This window comes from Leiobunum rupestre, chromosome 6 (assembly GCF_980474605.1).
Source record: "Leiobunum rupestre chromosome 6, qqLeiRupe1.1.hap1, whole genome shotgun sequence".
In the NCBI taxonomy this organism is placed as follows: domain Eukaryota; kingdom Metazoa; phylum Arthropoda; class Arachnida; order Opiliones; family Sclerosomatidae; genus Leiobunum; species Leiobunum rupestre.
This window is the reverse complement of record NC_143389.1, coordinates 41947004-41958948: the sequence shown is the minus strand read 5'-3', so window position 1 is coordinate 41958948 and position 11945 is coordinate 41947004. Positions and strand designations below refer to the sequence as shown.

At 32.6% G+C, this 11945-nt stretch overlaps 3 protein-coding genes across 8 annotated transcripts; 2 read left to right on the top strand and 1 right to left on the bottom strand.

Moving 5' to 3' along the window:
* Nucleotides 1-527: 527 nt before the first annotated feature.
* LOC149941009 (uncharacterized) lies at nucleotides 528-5490 on the top strand. Of its 3 annotated transcripts, none has more exons than XM_090177185.1 (8): nucleotides 528-546; nucleotides 1639-1718; nucleotides 2726-2766; nucleotides 3263-3430; nucleotides 3496-3562; nucleotides 3628-3735; nucleotides 3806-3889; nucleotides 3969-5490. In XM_090177185.1, the coding sequence occupies exons 2-8, from the start codon at nucleotides 1689-1691 to the stop codon at nucleotides 4482-4484; spliced, it is 1014 nt and encodes a 337-aa protein (XP_090033311.1). In that variant the 5' UTR covers nucleotides 528-546; nucleotides 1639-1688; the 3' UTR covers nucleotides 4485-5490. The 3 variants fall into 3 exon arrangements, with proteins under 3 accessions (XP_090033311.1, XP_090033310.1, XP_090033309.1); XM_090177184.1 differs by lacking the exon at nucleotides 528-546 and adding an exon at nucleotides 857-1033; XM_090177183.1 differs by lacking the exons at nucleotides 528-546; nucleotides 1639-1718 and adding an exon at nucleotides 2275-2526.
* Nucleotides 5491-5509: 19 nt separating this feature from the next.
* LOC149941008 (WD repeat-containing protein 25-like) lies at nucleotides 5510-7177 on the bottom strand. Its single transcript, XM_090177182.1, has 5 exons — nucleotides 6464-7177; nucleotides 6224-6396; nucleotides 6031-6168; nucleotides 5831-5971; nucleotides 5510-5770 (listed from the first exon to the last, which is right to left on the bottom strand). Exons 1-5 carry the CDS (start codon nucleotides 7044-7046, stop codon nucleotides 5555-5557), a joined length of 1251 nt encoding a protein of 416 aa, XP_090033308.1. The 5' UTR covers nucleotides 7047-7177; the 3' UTR covers nucleotides 5510-5554.
* On the top strand, nucleotides 7132-10468 carry LOC149941007 (uncharacterized). 4 transcript variants are annotated; one of them, XM_090177190.1, is made up of 6 exons: nucleotides 7132-7263; nucleotides 7738-7914; nucleotides 8008-8106; nucleotides 8168-8331; nucleotides 8394-8577; nucleotides 8639-10468. In XM_090177190.1, the coding sequence occupies exons 2-6, from the start codon at nucleotides 7746-7748 to the stop codon at nucleotides 8962-8964; spliced, it is 942 nt and encodes a 313-aa protein (XP_090033316.1). In that variant the 5' UTR covers nucleotides 7132-7263; nucleotides 7738-7745; the 3' UTR covers nucleotides 8965-10468. The 4 variants fall into 4 exon arrangements, with proteins under 4 accessions (XP_090033316.1, XP_090033314.1, XP_090033313.1 ...); XM_090177188.1 differs by having other exon boundaries at nucleotides 7134-7263; nucleotides 7734-7914; XM_090177187.1 differs by lacking the exon at nucleotides 7132-7263 and adding an exon at nucleotides 7372-7421 and having other exon boundaries at nucleotides 7734-7914.
* Nucleotides 10469-11945: the final 1477 nt, after the last annotated feature.

Below are 11945 nucleotides of genomic sequence, written 5' to 3'. Positions count from 1 at the left end.
AGTCTGGGGAGGGGAATATTTCGAATATTTTATGTATCCCCCCTCTCTCTTAGCGATTCCCGCCATCATTAAATCACGTGACTCGCTTACCTGAGGCTATCAACCAACGAAACGCGAGAGCAGACTCCCTCTTCTAGCCTTCGCGACAGGTATGGCTGTATATCCCTTTCTGGCCTCGCATTTCCCTCTAAATGCTCTATTCTCAGCGTTCTTTTTATGCATTCTTGTCTATGACTAGAAAAAGTTGGTTCTTTAGTTCTTTAGTTCAGTTTGAAATGAAGCAATGGACAACGTTTATTATAATAATATTTTAAAAAATTGTGCATTTTGTAAGCTTATGAGAAATATTGAGTAATATACATTTTATGAACTAAAAATGTATAAATATTATATTATATATTTTTATATTGAAATGTTCTAATCTTTTTGCATAGGTGTTCAGGGTAAAGTTAACCACCAAGGGGCATTGTAACTTTTAGCCATGTTCGTGGGACTGGTCAATATGTCACCGGATAGATAAACCGATAATTGGTCAAATCGCACGAGGTAACCAAGTTTGAGACTGTAATCAGAAAGATTATCTTTAGTATTTCCTCTTAGAATGAGAGTAGAGTAAGTGGAGTAGTTTCAATTCAATGTTTGCCATAATCTTAATCCATTTAAAAGTTACTTATGATTAAAAAAAGAATTGATTTTAGATTTTTAAACAAAACCGTTAACTTAAAATGCATAAGATTACGATGTAGTCTAACTAGTAACTTTAAAAAAATAGGTGATAAAATTTCAGGTCAGAAACACTCATTCAAAAAGTGAGCTGAAAGTCGATTACAATTTGGCTATGGAAAAGTAGGGACATCTAGCGGAGTATATCGACTCTATCGGTTTTTCACGTTTTATTGTTTGACGTCGAGATGTTTCTTCGAAGTTCGACGGTGTCATTGAAATGTATCCCGTCTAAATTATGTCTTAATTAAATTAAATTTAAAATTTTTGCCCCTGTATAGTTCAGTATCATCAGTGTGTATAATAAACAGTAAGTTTAATGTAACAATAATTTATTCTGATCAGTTTATTTAGATCGTACAAATGTTAATTTCTAAGCCTTGGTAACCTATGTTAGTTTCGCCACAGACTGCAAGGTTACTTCCATGGAAAAAACCAGCGAGGAAAATCTTGAATATAAAAATATTCCATTTCCTCGCCTAAATGTAGTTCAAGTTCAGCTAGCCAATGAGTTTAACTTAGCTTTAGTATGTGGCCTAATTTGATTGACGTAAAATCTAGTTTAGAACTTAATGTGCCCCCTGCAAGTGCAAGAGGGGGAAGATAATACATTCTGATAATGCTTTCAAACATACGTTTGAAGATCAAACTCCATTTTAAAACTAATAATATACATACTTGGCGATTTCTACATGAATCCAATTACTTTAAAATGTATTATAATTTAAGTACTTTCTAGGCTTTTTATGTAAAACAAAATTGCCATTAATTTCTAAGAATACTTTTTATTCCAAGGCAATACCAAGAGTGTATTCAGTTTATACGAATATGTTATTGATATTATTTGATCTATATTTTCATTAATTAATATGCCTATTTAATTTATAGGGAAACTAATTAAAATTTTATTTTCAGGATTTTAAAATAATGATTATAAACTTTAGCAGCTAATTAACAATTTAAACATGAATGCCTCAAGGACCTATTTGTGTCAGGTTAGTCATAGTTTTTTAAACGTTTTAATTACAATACCTATAAAAACTATAACAACTCTCGTTAAAACTATCGTAATCAATTAATCCTTCTTTCTAATATCTTATGCTTGTTAATTTAAATTACCTGCAGTTTTTACTGTTAAAAGAATATTACACATCACATAAGTAAACAACTTTTGTCAGTAACAATGGCATAGCCAGAATTTTTGTATTTGTGGTTAGAAGTGCACAGAAATTACAAAAAAATAATCAAAATTTAATTATCACACAAAAGTTTCTTAATTTTATTTTGGGGGAGAGGGAGGCACAGTTTTCCTATGGCTACTGCACTGGTCAATACTCTTGAGCAAGACGCCAAGGCCCCGGATCTTTTGCTGGTTTTCTATAGAATATTGTTGTTTCTATAAAAAACTATTTGTTTTTTACGTAATTTTTTCTAACAAAAAACGTTATAAAACGATATTTTGGTAAGTTAAAATAAATGTATTTCAATTTCCGCGGGTGGATCTACCCCTCTTGAAACTTGCGCGAAATTTGTGCCTGAATGGGGAGGGGGAAAGGAACTTCGGACAAATCGTGGCGGCGATCGATCGGGACATTTAGTGGGGGAGAGACTAAGCTTAGTTTCGACAATTATAAAAACGCGCTTTGACACGCAACGAAATACGTCGAACTTTAGTTTCAAACGCTTGAAGCACGTCCGACATTTGAAGGGGAAGATTCTTTGTCCAAAGCTATAAAAACGAAAATGTCTTCCGCGACAATCAGTGTGCTAACTGTGCTTCCCAGCAAAGCGTTTGGATGGAAGGTTTGTTTCCATCCTTTTTGAGTCCGATTTATCACTACACCTACGCTAACCTTCAATGCTTTGATAGGCCTAGACCTAATTTTTAGTCTTTTCTTTTAACTACATTTAGCTTTCCTATTTAAGTAGGGATTTTCGACAATACCTATTTAGACCAATATGAATAGCATTATTTTTAATTTAAGTTTATTCTTAATTTTAGGAGTGCGGATGCGTATGTGAAAGCTGTGTTAATAATAACAGGTAAATTGTGTTTTAATCTAGGCTTATTGGTTTTTAATACTGTACAGTGTAGTCATGGGAGGGGGGGGGTGGGGGATTGGTGGCCTACTGTTACTAAATGGGTTCCAGTAGCTGTAAAGTCAAATGTAGAAAGATTCCCACCTTTCATTGAACTATAATTTAGAACTCCCATAGAGAACAGATTTTAAAAGAAATGAAAGCCCTTCATTTTTTGGGGAAATTTTCTCCATCCCTTGGCAGATTTAAATTAAATAATTTATTTCAATTTTAATCATTATTACCTGAAAGATGGAAATGACTTATGTGCATTCAATGTTACTAGTAAATGTACACAGGAATAAAATAAAAAACCAAGTAGTTTTATTTGGTAACGAGTCATTTTAATTCCAACAATGGCATAGTATACGAACAACATTAGATTTTTATTATTTAAATCGCTAAAATATGTAGTAAAATTCTCTATAGTAATCTTTCTTCTTTTCCTTTGACAATGAAGTATTCATTTACATCATGAAATTGAGGTTTTGAAAAGACAGCTACGCGACAGAGATTATCACATTGTACAAATGGAAACCACAGTGATGAATGAGGCTCGAAGTTACCCCGATCAACAAATGCTCAATTTAGAGGATGAACTAAGATTTTGGCAAGATAAATATAACAGGTTGTATATCTAATTTAACAAGAGGTTATCTTATTACTAACGTAGGTTTATTTCGATTTTCAAAGGCTATATGAAAGTCATAAAAAACTGCAAAAAGTTAATCAGGGGCTAGAAGATAAATTACTTAAAATTGTGTGTAATGTTTTTATATTTAAAAGAGGGAACTATTTTGATAATAATAAAATTGCTATATTTAGGTTGATAAATATGAAACTGAAAAATCAAATTTAACAAGAGAGTTAACTGATGTGACATCGAAATTTGTATCTTCCCAATTAACAATATCTGAACTCGAAGAGGAAAATGTAATTTTTACTTTGGTTTTATTTCTCTACCGTTTGAAAAGCTTAAAAGTAATTTGAAATATTGTTTTAGGAACAATATCGTAATGATTGCAATGTAGCGGTTCATTTACTTCAGTGCAAACCCTCAAATTTTGTTTCTCATAAGTTCAATACGGTAATATTTTGAATTTAGACGTTAATACTAATTGTTTAAGCACTAATGATTTTATATAATTTTTCTCTCTAATAAACAGCTTCCATCTGATCTCCAAGAAAAGGTTCGACTTCACCTAAGTCAAAGGGCCTTAAGACAGTCTAGTCGCAAATCTGACCAGTCGTTACTGACCAATAATACAAATCAAAATACGAACTCTATGGCAAATTCTTCCGAACCCAAAGTTATTAGAGTACCGATAGCGACATTCCCTCCAACGGCAATGGTTTATTCCGTCAATAAAACCCCGCCTATCAATGGAAAAAAAACACCTAATCAAAATGGTTCTTCGGGTCCTAATTCCCCCGACTTAGTTTCCGCAGCTATTATGGCCAAAGTTTTAGAAGAAAGAGCAAAAGAAAGGAGTATAGCCAATAAAAATTGTTCGTGTCAAAAAAAACTTCATAAAACTTTAGACTTGTTAGCCCATAAATCGACGCAAGTAGGCATGCCCTGCGTGCACACTAGGAATCGTAGTGAATCTTCTTCCAGTGCAGAATCTTCCAATTTTAGGGTAAGACAAGGATCTGTCACCAGCACAGAAACAATTATTTAGCCTTCTTGCAAAATCTGCAATTTTTTTAGCCCATCCAATTTCAAAATTTTTCAGGGTAAGGTTTTGTTAGATTAGCTAACGCACCGTTCAAATTATCTTAGACTATTGTTAAAGCTTATTGTTTCTGAGCAAAGTTCCGAAATTACGAGAGCGAAATAAATTGCAGATTCTTCTATGCATTTTTATAAAGTTTACAGCGAAAGTGTAATATACTAGGTATTGTAAAGTAGTAAGAAATGAATTTTAATTTAGATAGAATATCGGAACAGTTGTAGGCTTAAGTCGAAGCTGGTTTCAAAATGTAAATGTTGTAAAATTATATAAAGACGACCTTGGAATAGTTCGGTGCTAGCGAAAATGTTTAATGTATAAAATGTCAAAAACAAATTATAAAAAAAAATTAAATGCACTCTTGAGATTTTATGGAATAAGTTTTATATTCCCTCCCTCCTCAATGTGATAAATGAATTTCTAACTAGAAATAAGTAATACTAATATATTGTTTTTAAATAATGTATAAAAAAGTACAGCCCAAAGCTGAAAAGTAGATTAGGGAGAATATATATATATATATGGATAAAAAGTGCCTATTGTGCTCTCCTGTGTTTGTGGTTCAGCCTAGAGAACCTGGGGTTCCGAAATACCAAAGACATAATATACTGGTATCTTAATTACATTAGATTCATCAAGTATTTAAAAGGTGCAAAAGATATGAATTATGTTTTAAATATTAAAATGGCTTATACCAAAATAATATCAAATGACTTTTCAAATAAGCCTGGGCTGGCTTAACAATTAAAACGTTTGTTTCTTATTACTCTTTCAAAAAACTTAAGTTATTACTAGTTTGAATCACTTTCACCGTATCCTAAAAGAATTTAATTTCGTCCTGAAGTTTCAAAATTTCATGTACATTAAGAGAGTTTCATATGAAAGTATTTTGTACAAAGAAATATTAAGTAATTCAGATATTTGTGTACTTCACGAATTAAATATTAATAATTGATTAGTTTTCTTCATTTACGTAACAAAACCCTTTTATTTTAAAAAGTATTTACAAAATTCAATATTTAAAAAAATTTCAAAGAACCATTCCAACTTCCAGCAATTATTTTATTATTGGAATTCCAAACTAAACTTGTTATTGGCGAATTTAAATTAGTATTAAGCACAGACAAAACATTAGCAGTGTTGGCATTGTACAGGTAGACATTTCCATCGCAGTCTCCACTAGCTATAGTTGTGAAACTAGGATTGAATGCCATGTCGATAGGGTAACCCACAACCTAGTTTCAAAACAATTAGGGAATTATTTTAAAATAACTTTTTTTTGTATTAATGCTTACTTTATGCGCATCGTAGCGTTTATATTTATTCATTTTGTAAGGATTTTTAGCTGAAAAAACAGCAATATAACTGCCATTTGTTTGAGCTAGAAACTGATTTCTAGTTGGGTCTATCTTTAATCGTACACAAGTATATCTTTCCTGATGAAGGATAAAAATTAGATTTATTGATATAGAGATTTAAAAAAAAAGATATTAACGTGATAGATTTCGTTGGAAAGAAGGGCTCCACTTGAATAATCCCATATAGATAAGTTCCTTTCGCAAGAATCTCGGTTTACATTGTCTCCACAACAAACCAAATTTCTTGAATTTGGCAAAAAATTGAAATCTAGCACCTGTTAATTAAGAGGTCTTAATAATTAAAGTTATTTCAATCTTTGATTAATTTACCTGTCCACAATTAATATTGAATGTTTTGACAGGTTTTACACTGTTCATTTTAATATCCCAAACATTAATCAGGTCTTTTGTACCAGTTAATAATATATTATTATCTCCAATTGATTTACCAGTGCAACAACTTGTTACAAAATTTTCATTTTCACAAAAAAATAACTCCTTCTCTAGACATAAATAGAAAATGCTTTGTGTTGCCATCAGTTATTCATAAAGACCAATGTTATTTATTACCAGTTTCCAAATCATAGAGCCTTCCAAATTTGTCGTAACCAACAGAGAATACTTGATCTCCAAACCACAGACCTCTCTTACAACCCCCAATGTGGATTACTTTGTTAAAAATTTCATTCTTCAATCCCCAGTCCCAGATAGACAATGATCCATTTAATGATGTGCAAAGAACAAGTTGTTTAACAGTAGGTGATAAAGAATTATCATATAAATCCAAAGAAGAAATACATTTGAACTTATTTGATTCTTTAAAATGGGAATCATTTGATGTATTAGATCTGCTTAACAAATGGTTGCATTGTTTTTTAGTTGAATTTTTGTATTTATGATTGTCATAGTCTTTTCTTTTAGGAATCTCATTAGGTTTTTGATTTGAAAGTGAAAGATTTTCTGGTCCTATGAATGTGGTACCAATATTGTGCGTTTCTTCGTCCAATATTGCTCCAGCTTTTAGATAATTAAGTTCTATCTCTGTTTTTAATTCCAATTCATCATCACTTAAGCCTAACAATCCAAAATTCTTATCTTTATTTTCAAGAGATTCATCTTCGGATGAACTGCTGTAATTTATGTCCACCATCATTTACTATTAATTAATCGATTCTTCATTTTCGTGTATTATTTTTTAAAAGCATTTGACAATCTAAGGCTTAATTTAATAAAAGCGGAAGAATATGCTGCAGAACACAATTTCAACCTTAGGGTCAGAGGTTAATGGTTATTGTTACAGGTTTAATGAAAACATGGACGAACGACGAAGTCCATAATCCCGTTAACAAATACGATCTAATTTTGAAAAGGTTAGAAAATTATTATTTTAGTTATATTATTATTTAATAAAGTGGGTTGAATTAATTTAAGAAATGATAATCCAAAGTGATAATATAAATATAAGTTCATTATTAAGTATTTTGAAGTAGTTTTGTAGTCAAGTCTTAGGGTATCGCTTATGAGAAAAGTATTCATGCTACCAACTTTTATTAATAATATGTTACATATTTTTATTAATCCAAGCTACCAATGCTATTAACTTAACTTGAAACGTACATTTTAAATTGTTTAATTGTTAGACATAATAATATATGCAGTAACTTTTGAGCCATAATAAGGTGCTTAGACATCTGAGGTTTGGAAGGAAAATCGTGTCCAATTGAAGGTACATGTTTCATTTTAATGGAATAGATGGATACTTCTCTTGTAAGAGACATTATAAACTTTTGATTTAAGTAATTAGTCTAGTTTTTGTAGTAATAACTTTTGGTATTCTTAGTCAGACATACTCATGGATGAACAAGCTCAGAAGCAAGGGGTAGAAGATAATGGAAATGTAAAAAAACAAACACCAGAGACAGAAAATTACCCATACTTTTTAGTTGATATTGGTGCCAATTTGACTCACAAGAAATTCTCCAGAGATTTTGACGCAGTTTTGAATCGTTGTAAAGATGCCGGTAAATTATTTTAAAGCTTTTTCGCATTATGTTCTGGTTTTCAATGCTCATGGGTTACTGGATATCTGAATATAATAGGCGTATATTTCATAGGTATTCAGAAAATTATTGTAACTGGAGCTTCTATTCATACAAGTAAAGAAGCTTTGCGTCTAACTAGACTCTATCCAGGAATGCTGTACTGCACTGCAGGTAAATACTATTATTCGTATAGTTTTAAAGAAACAATATTGTGAAAGTAATAACATTTTAGGAGTACACCCACATGATGCCAAAAGTTGGATAGAGGAAGAATCTTATAATTCTTTGAAGGAAATTGCCTTGAATCCTGAATGCGTTGCCATTGGAGAGTGTGGTCTTGACTTTAATAGAAATTTTTCGCCTTCTGATATTCAAATTAAAGCATTGGACCTACAAGTAAGCCGAGTTACTGCTTAAATGGTTCATAACAATATTAAACAAACAATATTAAATTCCAGGTGCAATTAGCGTGCTCTCTAAAGAAACCTTTATTTGTACACGAACGTGATGCTCACGAAGCCCTTATTAATACTCTTAAACGATACCATCCGAACCTTCCTCCAGTGGTTATTCACAGTTTCACTGGAAATGTAGAGGAAGCATTAAATTACTTATCTTTGGGCTGTTATATTGGAATTACAGGTAGAAATTTTACAGATATATTTATGTAAAATTTTTTTTTGGTAACTTATTTGTGTTCAAGGTTATATATGGAAAGATAAATCTGCTGAAGGAATTCGAAAGATATTGGAGGAAAAAATCCTTCCATTGGATCGTCTACTAATTGAAAGTGACTCTCCTTTTATGTATCCGAATACGAGAGCTTCAAAAATATCTGGTGATATCAAAAGTGCCTTAACAGAAACTTCTTTAAATTTTTTGCATCGTTACTGCACTTTTCAACGTAATGAGCCATGTTCTCTTCCAGTTACTGTAGAAATGATAGCGGCTTATCTGAAAATGAAACCAGAAGATTTAGCTTTAAAAACTACTTTTACTGCCTTGAAAGTTTTTGGATTAAATCAATGATGATCAGTATTTTACTTAAAGGAAAGGTTCAGTTGCCATTTAACTGTTACTTATAGCATCGACAAAGCTCTCAAGATAGTAAATCGACAACAAAAAAATTTTCATTAATTATGCATTTTAAGTTTTTAGTTTTTTATTTAACACTGGACGCATCCATTTTCTTCTAAAGCAGTCTTCTCTATATTCCAGCTAGACGCAGATCTCTGATTGCCTCTGACTAAAATCGGGAAGATATCTATAATGTAGTAGAATTCTCCCTTTCTCGGTTATATAATAAGGAATTGCAGGTTAACTAGCCCTCACATGACAGTATTTTTTGAATTTTTAGAGGTTTTTAAATTTAAATAATAATAATCAGCTAGGCTAATACCCAAGGCACCACCTTAGGCTAGGCGCACACTGGCTCTGTTTCGTATCCATCCTGCTTTCCACAAGGCATTGTCTCCGTTACAAAGCAAAGGCTTGTGAAAGGTAGGATGGAGGCGTTACGAAGAGCATTGACAGCCTGGCTTTAGGCCCAAGTCGTCTAGCGACTTATAATGCCTTAAAACAGGTGGCCTGGTTGCAAACTCAACGCAGAAGGAGTAGTTCTGAGTTTTCACCCAGGGGCCAGTGCCACAAGCTGGGATCGAACCCCACCCCACAGTGAATATCGATGATATCACGCATTGTTTTGTCAATCTTAGCCAATAATATTATCATTTCCGAACCAGCACACGCCAATTTATACAATGAACCATTGAAGTTTTTCAAATCAATTTCTTTTAAGATCTATTCTAAAAATGCTGTCATGTGAGGGATACCGAACTTTCCATTGGTTATTGAGAACCGTAGGTGGTTTCTTTTCTCTTGTTCCGTGATTTCAGAGTAGGGTAAGAAAAGTAATGCTATGACGTCATTTTACTCCTATTCTGTGATTCGAAGTTTTTTACAAAATGGCTGAATGTGACCTTTTTAGCAGACAACAAAATCCGATTTATGCTCTTTACACCTCCTTTTCAGAAGGAGTAAAAAGAGTAGACCTAATACTCTGGAACAAGCGAATAGTTTATGGGGCGGAGTAATTCTCATCCCCAGAACAGGCGCATAAAACGTTTTAGGTTAAAAAGAGTACACTGTTAGTCCGAGAACAGGCAAAAAGAAACCACTTAACTTATAATATTTGAATCCATAAAATGATTTAAGCAAAAAAATAAAACAACCTGAACCTTTCCTTTAACTATCAGTTATTATGCTAAATGAAATTTTTAAATATTTTGATACTAGTAGAATTTCATAAGAAATGTAATAGTGCCAGAAATACTATTTTTAAATTTATTGAAAAACTGAAATAGATTAAACTTTTAACATTTGCTATACAAGTTGTAGCTATTGATCAAATTAAATTCAGAAGACAATTTGGTGCTAATGAAACTTATATCAATTTTAATATAATAAAATAATTCAAATGATAAAATATGTAGGAAATTTATTTAAAATTTGGATATTTAAATTTCTATTGAATGACAAGCAAATTAAATGTTTTGTTAAGGTATTGGCCGCCTGTAATTTTTACCAAACCATACTGAACATTATTTTGTAAGTGTTTCTAATTCAAAATTCCCAATTTATCTACTACGTTTTATTATAATAAGTAGCTAGTAAATATAAGCAGATACTATCATATCATTTCTAGGCTTCATTTTTAATTAAAAGTTATTGTTTTATTTGTCAGTAATTTAATTTGTAAGGCGAACTTTTGTTTTTTTATACACAACCAACTTGGTAGTACAGCAACTCCTACTTAAAGTGATATATGTCACAACAGACCACAAAATTGTTGGCTAAAGGGCCACTGAACCCTTTAAGTTTTGAGGGTGCTGCTACAGAATCACGTGATTTTCTAAGTGGGAAGGAATACCTGACTCACGAGATAGAAGGGGAGGAGCTACTGGAAATTTGACCCAAATGTTTAAAGATCCCCCGGATCTTTAAGTGATAACTGCTGTAATTTTATCGGATTTACCAGAAATCTTTTTGTGTTGATTGGCCACACCTGGCAGATGAGACCAATTGTTTTGAGTTTAAATCCAAAAACTTTCGAGTTTAAGCATATGATGTGTGTCTCTTACGTCTGGAGGTAAATCGGAAAATTGCCCACTGTCATGCGCTATTGACAGCTCTTATTACTTATAATCAATTTTCATTTTCATAATATTTATACCGACCAGGGGCGTAGGAACCGAGGGTGGGGGGGGACAATGCCCCTCCCTACAATTTTGCTGGAAAGGGCAAATATTGTTATTGCCCCCACAAACTTTTCGGTCAGTTGAAATCTTTAAAAGGCTCAAATTCTCATTTTACAAGCATATAAAGCTTATAGAACCTCAACTGGGTTTCAATTTCAGTCTTCTCCCGCCAATTTACATAGTAGTAAAAAGTACACACGTGATCGGAGAAGCTCACCAAAAAGCAGTAAAATGGGCAAAGTTAGATCACTCGGCTAGACACTGTAGCTCGGAATTCTGAAATTGTAAAGGATTTGTAGAAGGGGTCCTAATATGGCCGTTTGTGATAATAATCAGGCAAATATAGTAAAACCAACCGATAATAATTGTAGTAGTGATAGCGCCGTAGTAGCTTCGGTTCCAACCGGAGACAAAAATTTAATTAAGACTGTGGTTTTTCAAACGGCGAAAGCTATAGCCTCGAATCCAACCCAATCAAAAAATAGAATCCAAATTAGAATGATATTAGATGGGGTAGGGGGAGTCAGGGGACGTTCGTCACCGAGGAATTTGTCCAAAATTGAAAATTGCCCGTATAGCTATAGTAGCTTTGGCCATGGCCGCCATTGTGGTCATATTTTTCTCCTCATGATTAAAACTATTGAAAAAAAAACTGTGACGTAGCACTGACAAGTCCCTAATTTCACGTGGGCCCACTCCATTAAAAATTCAAAACCATTCCCCAGAGCCTCTCTAAATGAGGTTCAATCATTC

Coding starts and splice junctions, on each gene's coding strand:
- LOC149941009 (XM_090177183.1), top strand. CDS start 2,467: ATGTCTTCCGCGACAATCAGTGTGCTAACTGTGCTTCCCAGCAAAGCG. Junction 2,767..3,262: donor AGCTGTGTTAATAATAACAG/GTAAATTGTGTT, acceptor TTGACAATGAAG/TATTCATTTACATCATGAAA. Junction 3,736..3,805: donor CTGAACTCGAAGAGGAAAAT/GTAATTTTTACT, acceptor ATATTGTTTTAG/GAACAATATCGTAATGATTG.
- LOC149941007 (XM_090177186.1), top strand. Junction 7,915..8,007: donor GAATCGTTGTAAAGATGCCG/GTAAATTATTTT, acceptor TATATTTCATAG/GTATTCAGAAAATTATTGTA. Junction 8,332..8,393: donor TTAAAGCATTGGACCTACAA/GTAAGCCGAGTT, acceptor ATTAAATTCCAG/GTGCAATTAGCGTGCTCTCT.
- LOC149941008 (XM_090177182.1), bottom strand. CDS start 7,046: ATGATGGTGGACATAAATTACAGCAGTTCATCCGAAGATGAATCTCTT. Junction 6,397..6,463: donor GCTCTATGATTTGGAAACTG/GTAATAAATAAC, acceptor ATTTATGTCTAG/AGAAGGAGTTATTTTTTTGT. Junction 6,169..6,223: donor TCAATATTAATTGTGGACAG/GTAAATTAATCA, acceptor CTTAATTAACAG/GTGCTAGATTTCAATTTTTT.